Source organism: Lepidochelys kempii, chromosome 1 (assembly GCF_965140285.1).
Source record: "Lepidochelys kempii isolate rLepKem1 chromosome 1, rLepKem1.hap1, whole genome shotgun sequence".
NCBI lineage: Eukaryota > Metazoa > Chordata > Testudines > Cheloniidae > Lepidochelys > Lepidochelys kempii.
In genome coordinates, this window is record NC_136380.1 from 187,246,337 (window position 1) to 187,273,273 (window position 26,937).

At 43.1% G+C, this 26,937-nt stretch overlaps 2 protein-coding genes across 9 annotated transcripts in view; both read left to right on the top strand.

Moving 5' to 3' along the window:
• Positions 1-17,450, top strand: part of STYXL2 (serine/threonine/tyrosine interacting like 2) — a 122,356-nt gene extending 104,906 nt beyond the window's left edge. Inside the window, exons 14-15 of one of the 2 annotated variants that reach the window (XR_012154161.2) lie at positions 11,461-11,563; positions 17,025-17,450. The gene's annotated coding sequence lies outside the window, so the exon portion shown is untranslated. Of the gene's footprint in view, positions 1-11,460; positions 11,564-12,550; positions 12,769-17,024 lie in introns of those variants that run through there. The other variant, XR_012154157.2, reaches the window with a different exon arrangement.
• Positions 17,451-18,481: 1,031 nt separating this feature from the next.
• The window catches only part of POU2F1 (POU class 2 homeobox 1), a 181,965-nt gene continuing 173,509 nt past the window's right edge, over positions 18,482-26,937 (top strand). For 3 of the 7 annotated variants that reach the window (XM_073304768.2, XM_073304795.2, XM_073304805.2), the window contains exon 1: positions 18,482-18,587. In XM_073304768.2, the coding sequence (XP_073160869.1) occupies positions 18,527-18,587 (61 nt within the window). In that variant the 5' untranslated portion in view covers positions 18,482-18,526. Of the gene's footprint in view, positions 18,588-20,028; positions 24,987-26,937 lie in introns of those variants that run through there. The other 4 variants (XM_073304824.2, XM_073304853.2, XM_073304781.2 and 1 more) reach the window with 3 other exon arrangements.

Here is a 26,937-nt window from a genome sequence, read left to right on the forward strand (position 1 = left end):
TGTACAGACTGTGCACGAAGGGGTCCAGGACAGTTCCAGATGAAAGAAGTGGTGATCCAGTGGAGTCCTTGGACACATTAATGTGTATTCTCTCTTCCACTGTGCTGACTGGAAGATGCCCTTTCGTTTTACACTGAACAGCAAGTACTGCTCCTGTACCAATGCCCACTCAGTGAGCTGTTTGCCTGCAGCATCATTCATTGAATAGCCCATGCTGTATGGTATCTGTTAAAATTGCCAAGATACCCAATGGGTGTTGTGATTTTGGTAGGACTGGTAAGGGTCACTCTGCCTGTTGGGCAGCTTATACACATTATATATTGTCAGTTCATCACCTCAGATACTTATTGTGAAACTGTTGTCCATTGTTGGCAATGCTTTAGCTATATCTTTTCATTTTAGCCTAATGTAGGTGGCCATTCCATGTTTTGGATGGTTTTGGTTGGAGAGAAGGACTTATCCTGGTACCTTGAGGCACACTGAGTCTTCTTCAGAAATATGTGTTTCTTGAAGAGCCAGGATGTCAGTGTTATTGTCCATCAGCAGCCTCGCAATGACATCAGCCTTCAAACTGTATAGGCCCTCAACATTAAATTGGCATAGACAAATCAATGGGCCTATTAGTTGATAAGCATGGCTCTGAAAAGAGCCTTTTTTGGAAAAGTTGCCATTTTGACAGGGAGGTCAATGAATGATCTCCACTCTCCAAAGTGGTGGCATTAGTTCATACACTTAGATTAAAGTGTACTTAACTGGGTTGTGGACATCACAAGCTGGAAGGAGCAAGCCACCAACTGACTCCAATGGCACCACATACTCCATCAGGCAGGAGCCCACTTTGAGGAGAAGCGCCTTGCCCTCAAAGCTGAAAAGAGAGAGAGAAGGAAGGAAAAAGAAAAAACTTTCTCCCAGCAGGCAGCTGGCCTGCCAGGAAATATCTGTACCTAGTGTGGGCAGATCTGTGGTTCCAGATCTCAGAGTCATCTCAGAACCCATATGTAAATCCGTGGTAGAGATCATCCTCAAATCGAGGGATTGCTGCTGATGATGACTTAACTGGGAGGGCCACGTGAAGGTTGCCACCATCGCTCTCCATCCACACCCCAGATTCCTTTTCAGCAGTATGACCATCTAGTCAGTTATTTTCCATTTTGTAGTAGTGAATTTGATTCTTTCCTTCTGAAGTGAAGTACTTTGCACTTGTCTTTATTTAATTTCATCTTGTTGAATTCAGACCAATTCAGACTGATTAACTTGTTGAATTACACTGTTTGTGCTGTAGGTTTTCTAGTTGATAGGAAGCTGGGGCTTATCCTTTGAGCAGTAGATTCTTGGCAAAGCTTTGCCTTTCATCTTCCACCTTCTGAGATCATTGACTGCAGTTACTCAGTGCTGAATAACAGGTTTCCCCCTTCTGGTAGGAAGGCAAACTAGAAATGTGGGTCTGTAGAGCTGGCTACCAGAATCTCTCTGGCTACTTGATAGGGTTTCTGTTTGATCAGGCTGCTAATCAAACTGTAAGATGACAGAGCTGTTAGCATTTTTAACTGGCATTTACAAGTCTAAACAAGTCTAAGTTTCTTCTAGCCCCACTTTCCCAAGCAGAGACTGGTGAGCAGCCATTCTCTGTACAGGCTTTTATTCATCAATACATACACCCTCAAAATTAACTTGCACTCTTGTAGCTGCAAGGTGACATGGAGAGGCAGAGACAAAAGGCTTGTCAATACTGCAGTGAGCCAGGGGATCCGATTACAACAAGGTGTCATTCTGCAGCATGAATGGGGCCTTAAGAGTGATCTTTCACTGGGCAGAAGCCAAGCACATGATGTTTCAGTGATATGGTTAAAATACTGTACAATATTCCCTCCGCTCATTCACAAGGTCCCTACTCTGTACACATTTAAGACCCTCTTAAAAACCTATATCTGCCATGTTGCCTACAATTAATCCAATTGACTTGTATAGAAAATGTATATTATGTACCTATTATTTTTCCCAGTCTCCTTTCCCCTTGCCTCTGTCTGTTTGTCTGTCCTTAGAGTATGAGCCCCTTGGAGAAGGGACCATCTTTTCTCCATGTTCGGAAATCCCCTCACACAGACTGGGTGCTACAGTAAATAAATATTAATGATGTTAGATTCTGTTTACACTACAAAATGGAACTATGTTGTAATTTGATTTGGTGGTGATTATAGAGGCCCTAACCATCAGAGAAAAATAACCTGGAATTCACACCATTTGGAAGATTGTACATTGGCAATTGGAGGGAGGGATAGCTCAGTGGTTTGAGCACTGGCTTGCTAAACCTAGGCTTGTGAGTTCAATCCTTTATGGGGCCATTTAGGGATTGGCCCTGCTTTGAGCAGGGGGTTGGATTAGATGATCTCCTGAGGTCCCTTCCAACCCTGATATTCTATAATCACCTTTCTTTCCCACTGTTCAAAATACTTCTAGCCATTCAGAAAAGTGCACTAACAGCAGAATGTAGCCCAATTCAAGGTCTTGAATGCTGCTGCTGAGAGCAAAAAGATTTTTTCATAGAAATCTCTAGTTCAAAAGCATCCATTTTGTCTGAGCAAAATTTCATTACAGTGTTAGAACATGACAGGGATTCTTAACAACATTTCTGACAAAACAGACAGATGTCCAATATTTTTAAAGCTACTGTCAGCAATTAAAAAAATCTAACATGTAATTTCACATATTGGAATAATAGTAGCTGCTTTATGACGCTTTCCAACATTGATGACTGAAGCTGGCAGCCCCCCTGTATGGTAGGGAAGCATGATCCCCATTTTATAGATGGAGAAACCAAGGTACAGAATTTTTTTTCTTTGTCTTTTGAAAGTATGTTTCCTCTTTATCAGCAGAATTGCCACATTATACAGAGAACACACACACTATTTTCATCCTTTTGAAACCACAGGTCTTGTTCACTCTAGAATTTGGATTGTGCTTGCCAGAATTATGAGTAGTGATAGCTGTTAAACATGGCTGTGTAATTAACTGTGCTTGACAATCGTTTTCTAACCCAGTTGTGGTAATATAGCTGTAGCAGTTTTCCAGTGCAGAGAGGGCTTTTTTCCTATGGATTATTCAGTGCTGCCAAATTTTTCCCTGTCATGACTCCATTACATCTCTCAGACCCACTTTGAGCTCTTATATGTATTTTATAACAAATAATAATAATATAGTTTTTATTACATTAGCATCTAGATGCTCCAACTAAGAATCAGGACCTCATTGTGCTAGGCACTATCAAAGTCATTATATAAACAATTCCACAGCCATGACAATCCACTGTGCTGTCTCAGGTCTTGAAGCCAGGCCTTTGAGTTTTCCTGCAGCCATCACATCCTGACCACCACCCCACAGTCTGTTGAAACCTGGTGGGCTAAGGAGACAGCGGGACTACAGCCTCAGCCAAGGCACCACCCTTGGGAGCCCTACCTGAAGGACTGCCCAACTTCACTGACTAGTCCAGTCATGCTATTGAAGCCAGAAGGAGGCACAGGAAGTTGTCTTAGCAACTAGATGGTAGCCTATTGCTGCTGCATCAGACACTGCTTGTGCCTATTTCCTGCATTCTGCTCCCAACCCTGTTCCTGACTCCTACTCCACTCCTGAACTGCTCCTGGTTCCTGTCTGACCCCTGCCTTCACTCTTAGTTCCCACCATGCTCTTGATGTGTGTCTGTTCCTTGCCTCTCCTCCGGTTCCTACCCTTACACCATGTTTCCAACCATCTGTTACCAGTCCTGGCTTTGACTTCTTACTCATGCTCTGACCACTAGGCAAAACCTCCTATGTCCTGGTCCCTAACACCCATTTCGGTAGACCAGTGACAGTTTGTACAGTAGGCCTGTAGGCCAGATCATGTCATATGCACCAGTAAGATCCAGGAACACTGTGCCTGTCTTCTGCCTGGTCTGGCATTCTCAGTGTAAGTGGTAAGTGCCAGCACTTGATTGCAGGGATTGCCGTTTAGGCTGAAACCTGCTTGAGCTACACCCAGGATATCATCAATGGTAGGGGCAATTCTTTGAAGGATAAGCCTTTCAAGTAATTTGCACACCCAGTTTAGCAAAGAGATGGAGTTATAACTTGCTGCAAGTCAGTGGTCTTTCCAGGGTGAGTGCTCTAACCACCAGGCTATAGAGTCAGTCTCATGCTTGTCTCTCTCTCTGGACTGATGACTCATTATCTGTCCAAAGTGGAGCAGCTTCAACAGGAGAGATGTGGGAGCCCACATCAGAATATCCCATAGTTCAGTAGATAGGGCATTCATCTGAGAGGTTGTGAATCACTGTTCAAATCCATTCTTCTCATAAGGTTCAGGGGGACCTGAACCAGGGGTCTCTCACATCCCAGGTGAGTACCCTAACCATTGAGCTAAAAGTTATGAAGGAGCTGCTGTGGCCTCCACAGTGGTGATAGTGGTGGCAGTGTTTGAGCTCACCTGCAGGGCCCAATCAGCACCTACTGGATCAAGCCCTACAGACAAGTGAGGGCGAGAAATGCTTATCTTATCCGAATTCGTGCATTGCTCTCTGGCTTAGGGGCAGATAGGCATCTGGACACCTAAAGTGAGGCAGCAGTGTGTGTGTCCAGAGGAAGAAACATAAGCACCTAGGGAACTTTTACAGTGGAAATTTAGGTGCCTAGTGAGTTTAGGTACCTACAGGGTTAGGCACAGGTTTTGTGTATTGCAATGGTGCAAAAACAGGCACCGACATCTGGGATTTAAGTGCCTAACTCCTTTTGTGCATTTAGCCCTTAAACTCACCAAAGCTTCAGTTCCAGTGTTAGCCACCTCATCCCCATTCTCTCAAGATTCTAAGATTCCTGGATCTCACATTCATCAGTCTTGCTTGGAGATGTTTTATTTTTTACTCAACTGTGAACATGGCCTCGCAGATATAGGATGGCTCTTCCAGGAGTCTGTCATGTACAGCCATGCTTTCATTTTAATTTGGACATGTTTAATGTGAATTTCATTGTGTGTAAAAGGTACTGGACTGACAGCACAGGAAACTGAAGTGCTCTCTGAATCCTTTGAACCACAAGCTGTATAGACAATGACTGAGCAAACTTTTCCTCACCCCACCACATCACTGTATTTCAGCCCTGATCTGAATGGACCACTTGTAGGGATGAAGGGAATAGGTCAGTCTCCATGGCATTTTCAATCCTGGCCTCTTTGCTGGAATTGCCAGTAATGAAGCTAGTTGGTGCCAATTGTAGTGAAAGTTTTGTAATGTGGACACCTTCTAACTGGCAACTGGACTGAGGTCACCAATTCATTTCACAAAGGCAACCAAACAGCCATTAGCTGGTAATGGTTTTCATTCCATACTGTCCTACCCAGCATTTGAACCAGTGGCTAACAAAGGATTCATCTAGTATTACCAAGACACTGAGCTATCCAGTCTTGTTAGGCAAGTTTTGTTTTGGTTTTTTGTTTCTTGGAAACATTTTGGGATGTTCTGCTAATAACCTAGTAAAAGATACCATTGCGTAGATTTAGTGTTTGAATTAATATCAGTTTAAATGATGGGCATACACTACAGTTGAAGGGCAGTACTGGTGGGATACTGCAAGATGAGATCTTCCCCCCAAGTAAAATGGCAGTGGCCTCCTCTCATCATCCCTTTAGAGCGACCAGGCAGGGTAACACATTGTCATCATATCACAATGTGATATCAAAGCATGGTATTGCAGTGGCATCACATCCCAATACCAGATTGCAATGTGATGTCATAGTGTTGGCTGGAACAGGAGGCCCATGGCAACTGCAGGTGAGGTTGGCCAAGTGGCAGATGAGAGCATTGCCAGGATTGATACAGCCAGGAATGCAGAATCATCAGTACCATTGTGTGGCATGTTACAATGGGCATATGGAAAGTTTTCCTGCTTCCCTTCTCCATATCACACAGGCTGATTTACACATTGATAAAAACATATTCCTTGCCAAGAGGGAGCAGATTAAGGCTCTGTTTAGTTTAAATCCAACCTTGCTTGTGAATTTTCTTTGGGGAAAAGAATAAAAATAAAATCTGTTCCTTTTCTTATTTCTTTGCTTTTGTTACTTTTACCTTTTGAGCAGCTGATTTTGGTGATCCCCTTGTCAGGAGGATATTCATTAATTTGGCCCTGGTGGGTGTGTATAATAAGCTCTTTTAACATTTCAGGGTCTGATTGTGACTTCTAGGTACTGTCCCATGTTGGGGGGCAGTCTGGCGCTGTAATACCACAGGGAGAGTGACCAGAGGTATTGTACCTCTGGAGGCCCAAGGGCTGTGGGGAAGTATCCTTATATCCTACCTGTCTTCTTTTGCACACACATGCAGGGGCCAGCCGCAAATGAGCCAGAGGAATTATAGCCATGACTTCCCACTAATTAAGACTTTGAGGCAGATCATCAGCTGATGTAAATTGGTATAGCTCCATTAATGTTGTTAGGCTGTTTCAGTTTATACCAGATGGGGATCTGGCCCTTCCTTTCCACAAAACTTGTCTGCCATTTGTTGAGCTTGACTGCTTCCATTATGTGAATGTAGGCTGACTACTATCCTAATAAAATCTTCCCTGCCCCATATGTTGCCCTAGCCTCTCCTTGATTAGTGATCCCAGTGTCTTCCCTACTGCTGATGTCAGGTGCACAGCTCTGTAATTTCCTAGCAACCCTTCTCAAATACTGGCTTTTAATTAGCTTCTTTCTGTTTTACTAGCACTTCGTCCGGTTCCCAGAGAGCCTTTGAAGCAATTTGACTGTTGGTGCTCCCACCCCACTATCCCTTTTAGTTGTTTCCTTGCAGAATTCTAGGATAGAATTTCTTATTTTTTCAGAAGGTCTAATTTCTTGCTCTGTCGTGATCCTAATTTCCTTCAGGATTTCTTCTTCCTCTCCTGGGAAATTTGTCTCCATTTCTGGCATCTGTCCCTCCTAGCCCTCCCCTCTTTTTTTCCCAAAGACAGGAGGAAAAGAATCCATTTAATATTTTTCTGTAGTAACGTCTATCTCATCTGTCAATAAATTACCCTTTGTCTTCTCTGGGAGACCCTCTTGTCTCCTTTCACTGACCTTATTCTGTACCTTGCCTGATTTTTTTTTTTTAAAAGGAGGATGCAATATTCCTGGGCTGTCATTCTGTGAAGAACAGCTGTCATTCCTCCCATTGTGTGTGTGTGTGTGCACGCGTGCGCGTGTGTTTGGGGGGTGGAGAGAATATGGGGAAGACAGGGAACTGCCATTGAGGAAGATGATGATTCTACTTACAGATGTGAATATTTTTTCATTCATTATATTCAGCTGGCAGTTCCTTCTCTGTCTCTCATTGGTTTCAGTCTGTCATCTGCTGATTAAAGGGAATCTAAAATGAGTCAGTTAGTTAAAATAACATGGGCAGCTTCAGAAATATTTATTAAATATAAATACATTATTTCTAAAAACTTTTTTCTATATTTGTCATTCCCTCACTATCTCCGTAACTAGGAATGTCAGAGTCCTCATATGATGTTACAGGGACATATCTGAATGGTGAGGAAAACAGATGACTTTCAAGGTCTTTCTATTGTAAGACACGCAGATGCTCACTGATAGAGTTAAGGAGTGCTGCAGACTCTTCTGTGCAGCAACCCAGACAGATTCATGACGCTACCTACTACAATCTTTTCCTGCCCCTCCCTGTTCTTTTGGGGGGAATATGCAGTCCCAGGGACGTCACTAGGGAACATTCCCTGTGCTCCTGTTACTGCAGAGGCTGCAATTCTGCCTGGCCCTTATTCTGGACACTCAAACAGAGGGGCAGGCTCCTTATTCCTTCCCCCCCTCCACTGCACACTCATAAGAAGGCAAGGCAGAATCTAGCTAATATTAAAGAATAATAATATGATACCATCGCGAATACAGACTAACACGGCTGCTACTCTGAAACCTGTCATTTTATAAAGGAAATTCTACTTTTTGATTAAATTAACCAATATTTTAAAAAGATAATAGAATCTCTCTAAGGTAGCCCTAGTATCATAAGATCTAAGCACCTCACAGTCTTTCATATATTTAACCTCACAATGTCCAGGTGAGGTAACGAAGTACTATTATCCTCGTTTTACAAATGGGGAGATGAGGCACAGGGAGACTAAGACTTATACAAGGTCATACAGGAAGTCGGGGGGTGGAGGGATCCGGGAATTAAAGCCAGCTCTTCCAAATCCTAGGCTAGCGCCCTGACCACTGTACCACTTCCTCTCAAAAGACTAAAGAACTTACTTTACCACAACTGTGAAAGTTTGTTGTCTATAGTACTAATATTTTGAGCCTCATTCTTGTTGACAATGTGGGGCTTTGGTGAAAACAAGAATCAGGCCCTTTGTACCTGAATACCCCCTTTCAATGGAGGATCTCGGCATGCTTTAATTAAGCAAGCCTCACATACCTCATTTTACACCTGAGGTAATTGAAGTACAGAAAGGTGAAGCGACTTACCCAAGATTACACAGCAAGTCAGTAGCAGAGCTGAGTGACTCCCTGTCCTCTGCTCTAGCACTTTCCCTCTTATCTTACATCTGTAAAAGCGTTAAGGTTCTAGAAAAAGTGCCGTGCCTACAGGGTTTGGTCAGTCAAAGGCTCTGTCCACACTTGCAAAGTTTTCTAAACATTTCATACCATTACTAACACCAATTCCGCATTAGCAATGTTACCAACCCTACTAGAGGTTGGCTGCTACCATTTTTAAGACGATGTCACACAACTCTTCAGGTCTAATCAACATGATATTAAAAGCACTTGTGGCAGCTGGCAAAATACCCATGATAGGGTTCAGAACCCTGCTAACACCACTGGAGCTAAACTAGGGATAGCAATGGTGAGAAATTTTCAGAGTGTAGACAGTCAACGACTTTGCCTTGATGTAATCATTTGTAACTTGATACCCTAGTGGAGAGCTGTTGTGTGCACGAAACATCTGTAGAAAAAGACAGAACAGGGATTTTCTCTTTTCTGTTCCTGGAGTTGAATTCTTCTTTCTTAAATAAATAAATAAACTAAACTAAACTCCTAAATTGCTATTACTCTTATTCTTTTTTACTCAGTTTTATGTCAGACACATACATTTGGCAATGAAAGTAGGACTGAAGTGGGATCTGTATTCCCTAGTTCTGAGTCTTCATCTCAGAGTGTCGAACTGGCAGTTTTCTGACTGATGGTTAATTATTCATTCAGATTAGATCATATGTTTCTGAGTACTTTGCTTTTCTTTGTGATCAGAATATTTATATTACATTGACATTTTTCTTGAAATTCTCATGATTTGAACCCCTTTCCAATGCCTGCCTGCAGAGGGAGACTCATGGCAAAAACTGGCTTGCTTGGGCAGCTTTTCCTTCTGTATTTTTCACAATGTTTTCCCTGATGAGGCCCCAGGATTATTGCAAACCAGTCACAGGAAGAGCTGCTGCTCAATTAGGCGAGAAGAAACTTGAAGGAAAAAAAGAATAAAGCCAGTAAATTGCTTGAGATAACAATCTCCCCCCACCAGTGTGTCTCTGTAACTAAGAGGATTAGCTGAACTTTATGTGTCACACCAAAACTGACAATAAGCAACAGTGACTTCCCCCTGCTGGCGCTTGTACCTTCACATGTTTCATTTTCCTGCTGGTACTACATACAGCCTTGCCCCTTGCCCGCTGACGAACTTGGAGATGAATATCATGGCTCCTTTCCTTTCCTCCTTCCTTAAAGATTTATGACTAAAAAACAAAGCCCAGCTGTTGCACTGACACTATGTATTTCGCCCCCTCTTCAGGAACATGCCTCTTTTCGGAGAGTGCAAGCTGGCAAGAAGAGGTATGGGGCTGCTGTATTATTTTTGGCTTCAGCTAAGCTTACTGCTTCATGCCAGAGAGACAAAGACAGTGGCCCCAAATCTGCTCCTATGGAAGTCAACGGCAAAGCTTCCACTGGAACAGGATCAATCCAGAAAGAGAGAGAAAAAGCAGAAGCCCAGTTGACACAGGACTCAACCAAGTTAAGACCCCATTTAGACATGGTTCCATACAAAGTAATTTAACCACAATTTGGCCCCATCCATCCTGAACAGCCAAATATTTTTAGCTGGAACTGTGTTTAAACAGAATTTTAAATCAGGTGAGCAGACTCCTTGAAACCCACTGTGGAGTTTGCCAGAGAAAGATTGGTCTGAGAGAAAGAATTGGAATGAGAGAGGGAGTATTTTCTCTCTTCCCTTTTAATCATAGATACTGTTCCTATGAAAACAGGTTAAAGCTAAGCTTCTTACAGGGTCCAGAGGAAAGGCAGCAAAAATGTGAAAGCAAAACATTACCAGTATCTGCAGGGCAGCATAGAGGCACATGAAGAAAGTAAGCAGCTGTACCCTCTGTAGTAGGAAGAGAGGCTGAGACATAAGCCCTTGTATCAGAGGCGTGGTATGAGGCAGGACCTGCTCACAGAATTTGGCAAGGACAGGGCTGATATCTAACCACATCCTCTTAAGGAGATCAAGGAAGAAATGGATATAGCATGCAAGAGGGGCTGGGAGAGGGAGAACTGAGAGCTGGGTTCAGAGATACCAGAGATATTTTTAGATTGATGTGAAACAAATACCAACACTAAACAGTTTTTTTTAAATCACTGCTCTAAACAATTTGGGATGTGGGATTCAGTGATCATGGGCAGGGTTTGAGGTGAAATGTTTGAGGATTGCAAAATTTGCAAGATATATTGGTGATGTGTAATAAAATACAGGGAATTTTCCTGTTTTTGGAAGGTGTTTTATTGAAACCAGGTTCTTGTGCTGGTCACACTCACATTGCTACACAACTCCTTGAATCTAAGGGCTTATCTATACTTGAAGTGCTACAGTGGTGCAGCTGCCCTGCTGTAGCGCTGCATTGTAGACACTGCCTATGCCAACAGGAGGGGTTCTCCCATCAGCCTAGCTAATTCACCTCCGCAAGAGGTGGTAGTTAGGTCAATGGAAGAAGTATTCTGTGTGCCAAGTGCTGTCTACACCGGGGGTTAAGTTGGCTTAACTATGCCGCTAGGGATATGGATTTTTCACACTCCTGAGAGACATAGTTAAGTCAACTTAATTTTCTAGTGTAGTCAAGGCCTAATTAGTCAAATCATTGTGATGTTACTGACACTGTAAAATGGCACAAGCAGGTACACTCTGGCAACATAAATTCAGAATAGTAGCTGGGGGTTCCTTGCATAGCTTCACAGAGAGCAAAGTGTATGTGTTGTGGGGGAGAAATGCTTAGACCCAGACTTGGACTTTTAATCCCAAAATATGTAGAGACTAGGACGTTGTAAAAATGTCTGCTGTGCAGCCAAGGGTTAAGATGGCCTTGTTACTCCACAGCAACTTCTGTCTACGATGTGTGCAGCATTAGTTTTTGTTTAAAGGGGCCCTGATCTCATCCCTTTTTCCAATAGATATGAAATGGAACATGTCTGCCTTTGAACTGCGCCCAGCAGCGCTGCAAGATTCAGTGAATGAAGGACACCGTATCCAATTGAAATTACAGAGGAATTTGAGGTAGGCAGAATATATTTACCCAGTTGGAATTTAAACTGTGAAATTAAAAGGGAATATTCAAGGATGATGGGGCAGAGAGATTTCCTAATCTCTATCCAGCCCCAGCTGTGTGTCAGAAAAGTCTGAAGAGGGAATAAGCAAAGAACCTGTTCTGGAATAAAGGGTAAGGAGAGAATAAAGATAATGTTTTCAACAGCGCCCAGCTCCAGCTGCGTATTTGTTTCATAGGCTCTGTCCATACTAAGAAAATGACTTGTGGTTGATAAAAGGTGTCAAATGTGTGTCCCTCCTGGCCCCCGGGTTCAAAAACAATTGGGTCATTAGTGTAAACAGGGCCAAAGTGTTTCCAATGCCTCTAACAGAAAGTGTGTTAGATTTCTTGTGGAATTAGGGGTTCAGAACTCTTTTTGTAACAGGTGTGAAACACATTTTGGCCCTCTTTACAGTATCTATTTGGCCTCTGAGAAGTAGTATCTGAGAACCTCACAAACATTAATGAATTAATCCTCACAACAGTGTTTTGGGTGATGTCCCTTTGGTAGCTGGAGGAACAGAATGTTGGAAGCAGAAGGCAGTTGGAAATGACAGTTGTGGATGGCAATTTGAACTGGGCAGCTGGAGAAAATTGAATAACGTATGGTGACAGCTGCAGGATCCCCCTCACCAGACAGACAAGGAACACTCAGGAAGAAAAAGTTAACAGAACACAGTGAACAGTGTGTGTGGATTCTGGTGAAAGCAATGACAGGGAGCTGAAGAAATCAACAGGAGGAAGGACAATCTTTGTGGTTAATGCACAGAAAAGGGAGTCAGGGGTAACAGACTCACAATGTGACTTTGGGCAAGTCCCTGAAATCTCTTGATGCCTCAGTTTCCCGCACTGAAACACTGTGATAATGATATTTCCCTACCCAGTGTGGATGGGGAGTTGTGAAGCATTCAGAGGCTACAGTGGTGATGACCATGGAAATGCTTATATATCAACAGAGCCAGAGAGGAAGTGAGAGCAGAGAATGAGAAGCAGATTGAAAAACCCACATGAAAAGATGAGTGTGCTCCTGATGATTACCTCTCCCTTTTCTGAGGCTGTGTGAAGGGTCTGAATTACTGCCTGAACTGCCTCATTAAATATAAAAATAAAACCTCATGTTTCTTTTCCTACATGTTCTATTCCTTGTCTCCAAAATAGGAGTTAGCTGGTTATAGTGAGGGGTAAAGGGTGCAGGGGTGATCTGCTGCACTGCAGTAGTTTCATCAGTCTGAGACCCAGAGTGTCAGTCACAACTATCAGAATAAGAGAGTTTAGGTCATCCTTCCTCAAATGAGGAACAAGAGAGGGATGCAGGCAGAGAGCAAAGAAAGCGATCTGGTAAAAGGGAGCTGGAGAACTTGAAGTGTATATTGAAAGCCAGAGAGGTGAGTAGGGAACTACAATGGAGTACATGTGAAATGGATATTCTTTGCCTCTCTGCTGCTATGCACACAGCAGTCCAGATGTTGGGAGTGATGTCCTTTTAACTGGAAAGGGGGAGAATGTTGGAGTCAAAAGTGTGCACGAGGATGTCAGCTTTTTGGAATAGAGGACTCTGCCTCATCCCACTGCAGCTATAGTAAAAATTAAAGAGGCATGTGGGGACTGGTGAGAGAGAGGAATGATGGCCTTGTGGTTAAATCACTGACTTTGGGACTCAGGAGATGTGGGTTTAATTCCTAATTCTGCCACAGGCTTCCTCTGTGACCTTGACAAATTGCTTATGGGTAGGCTTGGCAGAATTCAATTTTTATATTTTTATAATCTCAGTGATGTTTATTTTTTAAACATTTATTTCTATTTTGATCAATTTAAATGCCCACAGTTGCAGGAAATTATGAGGCATCGAACAACAGGGAGTATTCAGACAATAATAATTTAATGACAGTAAACACTGAGGTATAAAAAGTTAAAGCTTTATAACCATTAAAACACAAATTGTCAACATCACATGTCAAAATATACAAAGCAAATATCCTTAAATCAAACTTGAATAAGTTCTCAAGCAGCATTTTGATTACTTTGCCTATTTATAAATTTTGATAGTTATCGATGGAAATATTTTTGGTTGGTTTGTGTGTGTATGGTGAAACTGACATTTGCTGATATTTGCCAACAACAATCTGATCCTTCCTAGCCTACTTATGGGCTTGCTTTGCAAGCTCTCTGCTCTTCACTTCCCCATCTGTAAAAGGGGGATAATAATTCCTGCTTCCTCTCATGCTTTGTCTGTCTTCTCTTTAGATTGCAGACTCTTTGGGGCAGTGACTGTCTTTTATTATGTGTATATACAGCATCTAGTATAAGTGGTGCCACAATCTCAGCTCAGATCTCTGTAAGAAGTGTGGATACTGCCTGTGCGAACTGGTGGGAAGCCAAAGAGAGAGGTATTCAAAATGAGCCTGCATCCGATGAAGTGAGGAGCTGTAGCTCACGAAAGCTTATGCTCAAATAAATTGGTTAGTCTCTAAGGTGCCACAAGTACTCCTTTTCTTTTTGTGAATCATGAGAGAGTCAGACAGGTGAATGGTCTAGAAGTGAGAGGGGGATGTAAGAGGAAGGGGGCTACACAGAAGTGATATTTCTTTCCTCTGCTGCTGTGCTAATGGCAAGCAGAATGTTCAAAGGCTGATGCCTCATTAAGAGGAGAAAGGACAGAATGTTGGGACCATACGTTTCCATGGCAGTTGGGCAGGGGGGACAGTTTTAAACAGTGCATGAGAAGACCTAAGAAAGCATGGTGACAGGAGCAGCACCTCCTTGAGGAGGATAGGAACTGGCTGGGAAGAAAAATTAATTGGGAGGAAGGAAAGTATGTGAAAAGAACAGCATCAGGGACATGAGCAAAAGCTGCAGAAGGGAAATTTAATGGAGCAAAAGAAGAAGCCATGGAGAAAGTTAGAGCATAGAAACTTCCGCGGGGGGGGGGGGGGACGGGGAAGGGGAATCAGCTAAGGAAGCCCCTTCCAAAAATAGGTGCATACAGCATGCTTCTTATTTCTCCCTGAACTAGGGCTGTGTGAAGGGTTGGATTTGCTGCCCAATCTGCCTTTTGATTATATATAATTATCTGTATTTCTTTTGCCCCCCAGTGCAAAAAATTATTGTCAATAAAACAGTAATAAGTTAGAGACGGTGATGGGTAGAGGCAACACTACTAGCATTGAAGATCTGGGGTCACAGACACAACTAGCAGTACAGGGCATCTAACTTCAGTGACTGGAACAACCAGAGAGATGGGGGGAATTCTGAAAAGAGGCCAAGAGTAGGGACTGGGAATTAGAGATGGGTCTATACTGTAAAAAAAAAGAAAAGAAAAAAAGAAAAGAAAAAGAATATTCAACTGAATTTTTAAAAGAATTTCCATTGACTGAATGTATGCCCTTTTTGTATGTATTCATTTTGAATACTGCATTAAGTGAATTTACTGGCAGGAACATTCACCCAAATAGAGATTTTTTTAGAAAATGTTTAACTTACTTGTGTAAGTATTCATACCAGAAACCTGATTCTATGAGTTGCACTTATCCAGTCAGGGAACAGAAACAAACTAGGGGCTCCATCCTGCAAGGGGTTAAGCACTCTGGGCCCAGATCAGTGAAGGACTTAAGCACATGCTTACCATCAAGCATATGAACAGTCTCATTGACTTCAATAGGACAGTTTATGGCTAAAAATTATGCAAATGTTTAACTGTTTTGAGGAATTGGAGCCAGAGAGCTCAGTACCTTGCAGAATTGAACTATGTGTCGCCTATGTGTCAAATCATCTTGAATTTCAAATAATTACAACAAATTGCTTGTGAATAAGACACAGGCCAAGAAGTATTTGGCAAATAATTTCAAGTAAGAAATAAACTTGAGAAAATCATGATCTGTTTGAAGACAATTCACAACAGAAATAGAGGCAAGATTTGTCCAATAAATTATTCATTACCAATGATTTGCCAAGCTTTACTGGATATATAGCCACAGAGACCTGTGTTACGCCTTGGGGAAAGAGCCAGAAAGAGATGTGTCAAAGTAAACCTGAGAGGAGAATGCAGATAGAGATCCAGAGAAGTCTCTGGAGAGGGAGCCAGAGAGGTTATGTGGGCAGATATGATGGAGTACAGAGGGAGTGCTGTTCTTTGCTGTTTATAGCTAGTCAAACGGGAACCATATTTTGGATGATATTCTTGAAGATTGTGGAAGGTTGCATTTTGGAATCACAGTTGGGGATGATAACTTGAATCAGGTAGATGCAAGAGCAAGAAAGAAGATTAAATGTGATTAAGTAGGTTGTCCTTGATGAGAGAGAAGCATCGTTTAGAGAGGAAGGTAATAGGAAGCTGCATACAGGTATGATAGTGCAGGGATGAGATGAGAAGCAACGGGAGAGGAGATTAAATGCATGCAAGAGTAGAGCTGTGTAGAGTCTTAAAGGTGCAGACAAAGGCCCAGTTTCTTTGGTGTGATCACTTTGGCTGTACTGCTGATGTAATCTGGCCATAAAATTGGATTGGCTGGCTCATGGAGGACCAGCTAGAGGCAAAATTGAAGAGTAGCAATCCAGTATGCTTCTGTTTTCATTTTTATTCTGGAGAGTCATCCATCCTTAGTTACAAATAGGTCCTCTGAATGACAAAGTATCTAATAAGTAGCATGGAATATCATCAAATTGAATGTAGATATGGAATCAATGTGATTAGAAGGCCTTTCTTTACCATTCCATAGCACAGTCAATTTCCACCAATATATTCTGGGATATTAGAAGACTTTATGAAGGAACAAAAATCACATACTCTGAGGAACACTCCTAGGACTGTTTTAAAAAAAAAAAATTTCTGATGCAGCCCTTATGGGGCAGCTCTGCTCTAACCTTTCCTATGCCTCTCTTTTTTATATCCTCCAGTATCTGCCTCTGCTGCTATTCATAACTTTTTCCAGTAGCAGCATGCAAGATACGATTCTTCCCAGTGTCACTGTTACCCAGAGTTTTGAATATTGGCAGTGAAACTGATTGGAGTTTTATGTTGTTGTTTTGGGATCTGATCCAAAAAGGTCTATTGAAGTCAATGGAAAGACTCGTACTGGGTTTCAGATCAGGCCCTTAGTGAAAAATATTGCATAGACTCTCCTCAGTTTCTTCTTTTTCTTTATATGGGGTATGATATTCCTGGCCTTTGTGTGTAGATGTGTGCAACAAAATATTATAAGGAATACGATTAAAGTTATTAATCATTTTAACTTAATTCTGCTGAATTTTTAAACTCAGCAACATGACTGACCAGCAATGTTTTGTCACCTCACCTGTTTAAGATTATTGTCCACCCTTCTTTGTAAGGCTATGGAAGTTTTTAACATAAAGCCAATTTTAGCTGTAGACCCCAATATACACTGTCTACTTTTGATGAGTGAGGCACAAAGTCTGACTCTCTTTTCCTTTTAGGCCAGTCAAATTTGATGCAGAGTATGGAAGAGGTTAAAGTATTTGTTTGAGAGAGATCTCCCTGGAGTTTTGTGTTGTCCAAGACTGGAGATGTGTTATGATGGGTTTCTTTAAAGAGAAAATTACTTTCCTGTAATTGTTCTTCTCTGAAGATATGAAAGACCACCACTCACACACCCTGCTCTGCACAGAATTGAAGGTTCTGCTATTTAATTTTCTTATTATTCAATTCCCTTTTATACATAGGGGATTAATTCCACTTTGAGCTTGGGGAGTACCTGTCTTGCACATAACAGTTGTGATGGGTATTTTCACAGAATACCACTTGCAGATTTTGCTTTTTTTGATGCTTCATCGGTCTAACCATTATATTTGAAAATGTTTTCATTTAGGATTATCTATTTTATTTACTGTGATTCCTATTTATGCTACTCCCCAGCAGCTTGCTGGCAGTAAAATAGTTAATAAAAACTAAATCAGAATATGCCGCAAGCATTTCTTCTTTTAATGTGTCTGGTGTTCTTGTCCTTTTTAACCCGCTTTGGCCCTTACCTTGCTGCAAGCTTTGCATGAGTACAAGGGGTCTCCTTTGATTGTCAGTTTTATTATATATATATATATCAAAACATGGTGCAACAGCCACATGCAGGTGCTTACTCCATGGGCTCAGCCTTAGGTGATAGGGACCAGTGTGTCCCCCGCCCCCGGAGCTTGCCTCCTTGTCTATCTGGCCATGCACATTGGACAATTTCTGTCCTTCAGACCCACTCCCAGTTAGAAATGAAATTGGCATGGATGGTTTTAATACCCTTGGACCCCCTCCCTCATGACCAGATATCTTGATTTTATAAGGACAGTCCCGATATCTGGGGCTTTTTCTTATATGGGCTCCTATTACCCCCACCCCCATCCCGTTTTTTCACACTTGCTGTCTGGTGACCCTACCCCCTCCCACAGAAGCGATCAATCCCATCACACAGCAATACACCAATATGCCAACGTGTCGGTAGCACAATGCACCTCTGCTGGGGCGGGGTCTGCCCTGCTGCTGCTCTCGAGCTGGAATGAGCCCCCAGAAAGCAGACAAGGAGCACCTGACAGCGCAGTCCCAGCCAATCACTCGCCCTGCCCAAGGGCGCACTCTCTAGTGGGGTGGTGGGCAACGGGGTGGCGCGCGTGTCGAGGCCGATTATATGCCAACGAAGGCTGGAGCAGAGGTGAATGGCAGAGGAAGTGGCGCATGCGCAGAGATGCTGGCAGGGTAAACACGGGGGGGGTCGGGAGTAATGGACTAGCGAGAAGGAAGGGCGGATGGCGCAAGCGCGAAGCGGTCGCCCGCGAGGGAGGGGCAAGGGCAGAACGCGCATGCGCAAAGGCCGTGTGCCAGAGTCAGGGCGGGGGAGAAGGCGAGGGGAGACGGCGGCTGCGCGATTGGAGCGGGCGGGGGGGCAGGGAGCGAGGGAGGGTTTATCGGGCGGCCGATTTTGGTTAAAATATTCAAAATGGCGGACGGAGGAGCAGCGAGTCAAGATGAGAGTTCGGCGGCGGCGGTGGCGGCGGCAGGTAATCATTACTGCGTTTTACATATTCATATTCATACTCGCGCGCGCGGCCCCCCCGCCGCCCGCCCGCCCCGCTTAGCATAATTTATTAGTACTCCGGATTATTATAATTAACGGCACAGGGGGGAGCGGGGGCGGCGGCAGCCTCCCCGTGCGGGGAACACACACAGGGGCGCGGGGGGCACGGGGGCGCCTGCCCGCCCCCAAACCCGGGCAGAGGCCGCCGGGCCGGGCCGGGCCGGCAGCGGCCGCACGCCCACAATAAAGCCGCTTTACATATTCATGGCGGAGCGGGCCCGGCTCGGGCAGGGAGCTGGGGGGCTGAGCCCGGAGCTGGGGGGCGAGCACCCCGCATCCTCCCTCCCAACAGCGAGGTCCCCTCCGCGCTGTTGCTCCGGGCGGGGAGCGGGTTGGGGCGTGGGGATTTTTTGGCGGCGGCGGCGGCGGCGGCGGCGGCGGGGGGCGGTTGGCTTCTCAGCCCACCGTCCTCGGGCAGCGTTATTTCCCCAGAGCCCCAGGCCTGCCTGCAGCGGGGGGCTGGGTGCGGAAGGCCCGGGGAGGGAGGGGAGCTTGGCGGGGGCCTCCCTCCGCCCCCCACAGCGAAGGTGTTTCAGTCCCGCTCCACTCTCTGTGGGGGGGGGTCTCCCTGGTGGTGAAGGGCTGGGGGGGGGAAATCTGTTACCCAGGGGGCTAGGTTGCCCTGGCATCTCCCCGTTTCCTTAGGCGTGAGGGAGCCCGAGCAGCGCAGTGCAGGGTGCTCCGGCATTGGCCCCCGGGGGTGTCCAACAGCGATGCTCTGAGGGCCCCCCTCCCCCAGCGAGGGGTGCGTGGGGTGGCAGCGTTGGTGGGTGGGGTGGCAGGCTGGCTGCCAGGGGTGCGGGGCCGGGCTCGCTCTCCCTCTCTGTGTGTGTCTCTCATTTGAATAATGTCTAATTCGGGGAGGTTTATATTATTGAAATGGCCGCCTGAGTTTCCCCGCCTCTCATGTTTAGTAATTCAGACCTTTAATAACAGCCACTCAGAGCCCAAAGCCGTGTTTATATTTTACATTCGCCCCATGTGCTTGTGTGGTTCAATATGATTCTTCTTTCTTGCTCTCTCGCTTTTTTAAAAAATTTTCTTGGCAACCCACAGGGCCCAGAGATCAAACCCAGGCTGTGTGGGGAGGGGAGGGGGGAGGAAGAGGTAGGCCCTGACTCCTCTGGCAGACGCGTAGGCCTCACTCTCTGCTGCTTGATTTATTTACTAATAACCGAAATGACCCCCCCATCCCACCCCCGCGAGCAAAAACAAAACCCTCCTGGGGCCTGAGCAGCATCAGAACTGCTCACAGCTTCTCACACACGCATGTCTTTTAAATAAAGGGCTTATTTTTAATTTATAGCAACACAAGACTGTAAAGCTGCCCCTTCCATAACTGCTTTTCAGTGAGTATTGAGCATTTTTCATCCCTTTGTCCCCGATTTACTTTTTTTTTTTTAAAGGAGTTGACTTTAATTTGTACTTCATGGGGCTGTGAGAACACTTTCAAAATCTAAAAAGCCTCCCTCCTACCGTCAGATACTCAGAACCTAATCTTGAATTTTTAATTTTGTAACACACTGGATCATACAACAGTAAATAAAATAAACCTCTTTTTCATCAATGTTTAAAATGTGGATGCTGTATAGCAGTCCTGTGTGTTTGAAGCTTTTGTCAGTCCCTGGCACTTCTGAGTTATTTTTAATTGAATTTGGGAATAAAAGAAAACAAAAACAAGTTTTCTATGTTTGCTTGCCATAGTTGGCTGAGTGAAAATTGAAAAATATCCCCCCCCCTTTAAATTGTCAAGGCTAACTATATATTTTAGCCAGACACCAGGCAATTTGACAACAAGCAAAATGGACTCCTTTTTCAAGGGAGGTAATGGAGTCATTTTATTTTAATGTAGCATTAGGGTTGATAAAACTGTGTGGTTTCTCAGTAGAGATCATTGTTTTCAACTGTGGAGGAAAAGGGCCTGACCGAAGGGTATCTTACACTAGCCATATCAGATTAGCATGTAAACATCTTTGAAGCATGGCTTAGAAGAGTTCATGTAATAGTGCAGTCAGCTTATTTTGTAGAGTTTCCTTTGAAGGTTAATTTGTAAAAAAATACTAGACTTCAGTTAATGAAAAGCATTTTAATTTTAAAATAATCAGTCTCGCTACTACCTATTTTCCCCCTGCTCATCCTTGGTAAAGACAGGCCTTGAACACTGCAAGAAAAGATCTGTAGAAGCTATAATGAGACTGTTCAGGTGACTGACTGCTTCACAGACCAGCAGCATGAGGTTGGCTGGACAAAAAGCAGTAATATGATTTCATGCCTTAAATAGCATATGTTTTTGCACTCGCTTCGCAAGATGTGGTCAAACTGATGATGTAACCGGCCAGAGGACAAGGTGCAGTTAATTTGATTTATTGACCTGGGGTGAGGTGTAGCAGTGAAACCTTCTCATAGAGAAACCATTTATCTGAGGACAATTTCCTTTATAGCAGCAATTTAACCACTGCTGAGGCTGTAGATATTTTATCCAAGATGATAAAAATGTACATAACATCCTGCAAACAAAAATTTGATTCTAACTGACAATTTAGTAATTCTTAAAGGATGGATTGCTGGACTCTGGCCTTGTATTGTTATAGGCCTGACCTGGGGTTTACGAACCTAGCATTTTGCCATTTACGTGCTAAAACAAATCTGTCTACCTCAATCTGATGTATACTTAAGGTTATGGCTTAAAATTTTACTGAACCCTCCCACATGATTAGAATGGAAGGTGGCTTCACCAGTCCAAACCAGCAGCAACATCTGGACAAGAAGCCCATTTCCCGCCCCAGCTGCAATTGCTATCAAGGTGCTTTCAGTGGATCTTGAGTGAGGTTCCATTTTCGATATCAGTCTCTGGCAAGTAGATGTCTGATAAACTTGAAACTTTATCCTGCTTTTTCCATGTGATGGAAGAGACACAGAATTTTTCTCTTATCCCTCCAGAGTTTTCTGGTTTTCAGTGGCAGCAGAGTGAAGCTGACATGATTCTTGACAGTTTCACCTACCAAGAGGGCTCTGACTTTCACAGGTGAAAATGACCAAAGGCTTGTAAGTTTTACTTCAGTGGTTAGGAGAGCTGTGAAATGCTGGCAGTAACTGCTGCTCCTCCTCTCTGCAGACTCGGGAAGACAGCAGTGTATTAGTTCACATTTGGAAGGTTATATTTGCTAACTTTTTAAATGAAAGGAAATAATCTTTTGGGCCTCCAGCCTTTCCAGAGAAAGCTTTTCTCTTGCCACTAGTGACTAGATATAAAAAAAAAAAAAAACCAACAACTTTCTATAGTCCTAATTCAAGCAAATATGAAGTCTTTAGGAAGCAAATGGTTAGATTCTGACACTTAAGTTGTTGAGTAGTGATGTTTAGCACTGCTTAACTTGGTGTGTATATATGGGGAAATTGATGCAATTTTCAAATCTGATCTCTAGCTATTAAGCCCGGTATAGCATCAATTATTCTGTGCTATGTATTGGAATGTACCAGAATATTACATAAACATAGTGGTATAGTTCCTGCTTGTAGTCAAGGTTCTGATGATTGAATAAACAAAATAAACAAATAATTGAATAAACAAAATACTTTGTTTAGAAAATGAGATTTTGGAAGCATTTTCATTACTTAAAGCACAATGGTCCAATCAGAATAGCCATTGTTGTGTTTAAAAAGAGAACCCATTCTAGTTGTAGTTCTTATCTGACACAAGTTTAAACGTGCAGAAAAGCTTGATTGAATGGGGTGTCTAAATTTATATTTTTGTTATGATCTATTGTCGTACCTTTTTTCCTGTAAAAGTGGAATATTGTTCATCCTTTCCATAGGCCTTTCATTCTTCTTTGAGTCTCCCCCCCCCCCCCCATCTGCTTGCCCAATTTTTTTGAAAAATTTGCAGTAATTAGTTGCCCTCTTCAGTGGGTTGACCTTGATGTGCATAGCCATAACAAAAGTTGGCATGCCCAGTGGAGTATGGCTGAGTTGTAGAGTTTGTGGGAAGTGGTAATTTTTCACTCACTTTCACCAAGTCCTGATTCCTTTGTGAACTTCAAGGACTTTAAAAAGAATTTACACTACTTAACGTGCAAGTTTAAGTGAGGAGTTACTCTATACTCAATTACTTGAACATAACTAAAACTGCATACCATCTTAAGAGAAGCAGTCACACTTCTGGTCCTTGTAGATGACAAAGGTTTGTATGAGATGCATATTTCTAATCTGTGTAATACAAGTAAGTGCCATTTACATGATTAATAAAAGCAGGATTGAACCTTTAAGCAAAATTAAGTTTAAAACGATTGCTCCAAACTTGATATTACTTGCTCTGTGTACAGAGCTGGTATCCTGTGAATGCAGGACTCTTATGTCATTGTGTAGACTTACAGTACTGACTGGCTGCTTGATACTGCAGAGATTCCCTTCTGCATTAACAATTTTTATCACCATGTTCCTCTTGTGATGTGTTGCAATACATTGCAGCCCAAGTGTGGGCTTGCATCGCATTGAGTACAGCAGTAGAAATGGGGAGGGAATCACATACATTTAATTTTATCCTGTAAGCTTTCCCTTTATGTTCCTACATTAGCTATACTTCACTTGGAACCTGTCTAAATTCCACAGCTGCTAATTAAAGGAAGTTCTGTAAATGTGATTATTTTTCCTTTTCACAGTTGGGTGCATTAACTTTATTAAGCCTTGAGGATAAGAGCCTCACAGACTCTGTAACACTTCATCATTTCTATTCCTAGAGAGAAAATACTTAAAATTTCTGTGTTAATTCCTTTCCCTACCTTTGGTAGACTGCACAACTGTCTAGCAGAACTGGAGTCAGCTAATGTCCAAATTTGTCAGGTTATTTTTCAGTAGGTCTTCATTAGCATCCTACAAATTTCTTGTGGGAAAGAGGATGTTAATGAATTGCTAATGGCTACTTGTATTAATGATTTTGACTGAGGCTACTGGGCATTATTGTTTAGTGATTAAGCAGTAGGTTGGGATCCAGGAGTTCCTGAGTTCCATTCCTGGCTCTGTCACTGAGTTGACTTGCTATGTGACCTTAGGCTACATCTGTAAAATGGGGATAATAAATACCAGTCTCTCAGATGTGTTGTGGAGTCAGAGAGGAGATAATTAGTTAATGTTTTGTACAGTGTTTTGAAGATTGAAGTGCTATGTAAGTGACAAGTTTTATTAATAGATGTTTGTAGCAGAGTTTCTGCCTTTCTACTTGAAGGGAGACCATCAAATTATAAATTACATTTTTGTGTGGAAGTTTTTTGGCCTTTTAACATTTCAGTCTTCCCCTAAGATATATGATCTGTGAAGTTCAAGAAAAATCTTACTCTGTTTTTTCAGTTTGTTTATTTTGTGTATCTGACTACATTTTCTGTATAATCAGCTTCACTGTATTCCCTATATATTCAGTTAAACTGTATAGGAACTAAACTTTTTTCTTAAAGTCTCACCATTAATACCCCCATGTGCATCTCCACCAATGGTAGCAATAATGAGAGTGCTAGTATGAATAAGGTGCTGGTTGGTGGCTGTCAGAATTTTTAACTACAGTGTAATATGTAGACCTGCTTTAAGTAGGGTTAGACAAAACAGATATTCAAAGACAAATCTTTAGTGGTACCTTGGTTGCACTACAGCTACTAGTGTTAGGAATCTTTATGAAAAAAGGTCTGATGTAGACAAGAATCTAATTGGCTTCCTGTGTGTGAACATCTTTCACACAGCAAATTGGAGAGAGAAACCTTTTTTAATAAAAAAGAAAATGAGATTGCAAAAACCACAGGTGGGAAGTGGGGCTTAGACAGGTGTAGTTAGTATCTGTTTCTTTAAAATTATTAGACAAAGTTGCCAGCTAGCTTGCTGTATTTAAACCTATTTCAGAGAGTGATCTTGTTAATCTATAAATCATGCATCACCATTAAAGCTTTCACTCATTATGTACTTTTGTTGGAATTTGAATTTACCTAATTGTACTGCATGTGAAGTAGCTCAGATTTTTTTAAACATTTTATTTTGAAATCACAAAATTTACACTGTAGGACTTAGAACAGTGTTTTGGAGAAGAAAGATGTGTACAGATAATACCTTGAAATGGTAAGCATTGTAATATTCAGACTTCTTTTAAATGGACAAAATGCTGTTCATTGAGGTTGGAGACTTACCCTAATTTTGCTTGTCTTTCTCAGGTTAAAAGACTAGTATGAGGCACTGTCCTCCTTGCATCAAACTGCCTCACCATTTGTTCCTCCTCTGATTGTTTTATTTCAGATAACATGTGATTTACTAATTTGTGCCTGACCATGCTCATGAAAAATAGCAGGTTTGTACAACTTGGATTTTATCAAGGGGAGGAGCATGTGATAATGGTAGAAATGACTAAGACATCTCATGAATTAGTCATTTCTTTATTATTAATCATCTCTTGAATAAAAATGTGACTTAAACTTATTCCAGGAATCCTACTGCAGATGTGCCTTGCAAAGTGTATTTTAGTCACAATTCTGTTTCTTACCCTGCTGATCTCTAGCACCAATAAGGGTATCATTTTCATTTTAATTTGTCTATTTCTTATGGAAGCTGAAACTATAAAACAAAAAAACTTGAATTCTATCTTTTAAGGCGATTTGGGGTATCTGAGGAGCAGCACGCAGCTTGGTGGTGCCAGCAAACAACTTCACTGTAAATACTGCTTGCACTGTCCCCCACCACGTTTTTTTTTCCTTTCTTTCCTCCTCCTACTTGTGTATTTCTTATGCTTAGTCTTCCTGGTTTGGAAAGAAGGCTAGACCATTTAAAAATGTGGGACTAGTCTGTGGTGCACCTTATTTCAAGACCAATGTAAAATTCACTAAGATGGAGCTGAAGTGCACAACTTAAACATTTATAACTGTTTGAATAGCTCAAGGGAATATAAATGAACAAATAGAGTTTACCAGTAGGTTTCAGTCATCCTTATATTGAAGTTTGGGCCTCTGATATCATTGACTTGTTATCACACTACTTCAGAGTGTTTTAGACCACTTGTGATGAGAAACCTTGGAATTCTGCAGCTTTAGGGCCATCTTTCAAGATTCTTCAGAATCTAAGCTTCTGTGTTCTTAACACTGGGTTGGGAGCCAGGAGCTTCCAGTTTTCACTGCCATTTCCACACACCATCTCTCTTTATGGCTCTGGGCAAGTTGAGTATACACAAGCCCTTAAAAACCCCCAAAACAAACAAGTCTCCCACTATTGCAGTACTGTTTGGTGCAGCTCCACCTATATTAGAGTGGGAGTACTACAGCAGGGGTTCAACCTTTTTCTTTCTGAGGTCCCCCTCAACATGCTATCAAAACTCCAGCACCCAGCGGGGACGGGGTGGGAGAGGATGACTCAGGGCTGGGCTCTCAGGCATAGGCGTAGTTTGGTTTGTATTTTGGGGGGGAGGCCGGCGCGGCTTGGGTCAGCTCCGTACAGCAGGGTCCAGGAAGACAGCACCATCTCCACCCTCAGACTCACATCAGTATGCCATCCAGTCTGTCTGGGGTGTGTGTGTGTGTGGTTCATCTCAAAAAGTTTGAAAACTGCTAGGGGCTGTGTGCGGGCAAGCGAGTAGCTCAAGGTGCAGGGTAGGGGATACTAGGGGCTGTGTGCCAGGAAGGCTCCCCTGTGGTTACTGCTCCCCAAGGGCTCTGCTGGCCACAGTATGGGGTCCCCCGCCTAGGCCACTCTAACCGGCTGTGTGAGCTGAGGAGCAGCCGCAACCCTGGGCACCAGCAGCAGACAGGGGAACGCCATGGCTGCCTGCTCCATGACACCAGCCAGAACAGCAGCTGTCCGCACTGCCTGACTCCAAACTTTCTGCCTCCGATGTGCCACCCCCTGGTCTGGCACTGGGGCTCTGGCTTTTGGCCTTGCAGCGGCAGGCGCTGGGGCTTGGGCTCTGGGTTTCACCCGTGGGGTCCCTTGGCCACCCGTGGGGTCCCTTGGCCACCCAGGGAGTCCTGGATCCCCAGTTGAAAACCGCTGTGCTAGAGTAAACAAGATTCCAATAGCTGCTATATTAAACCACCACATGTCATCTAGACCTTCTCTGGGCGGGATCTTATGTCTGTGGCCTGAGCTGCGGAGGTGTTAGTTCAGAGCTTCCCCTCTCCAAAACAAGCTAGAGGGGAGACAGCATAAGGAACACAGTCAACTGAAGTCTCTGCAGTTTTCACCAAACTGAATAAGAGCAGTCTTGAAAAATATGCTTCCAAGTCCCCACACCAAATTAATTTTTTTTGACCACG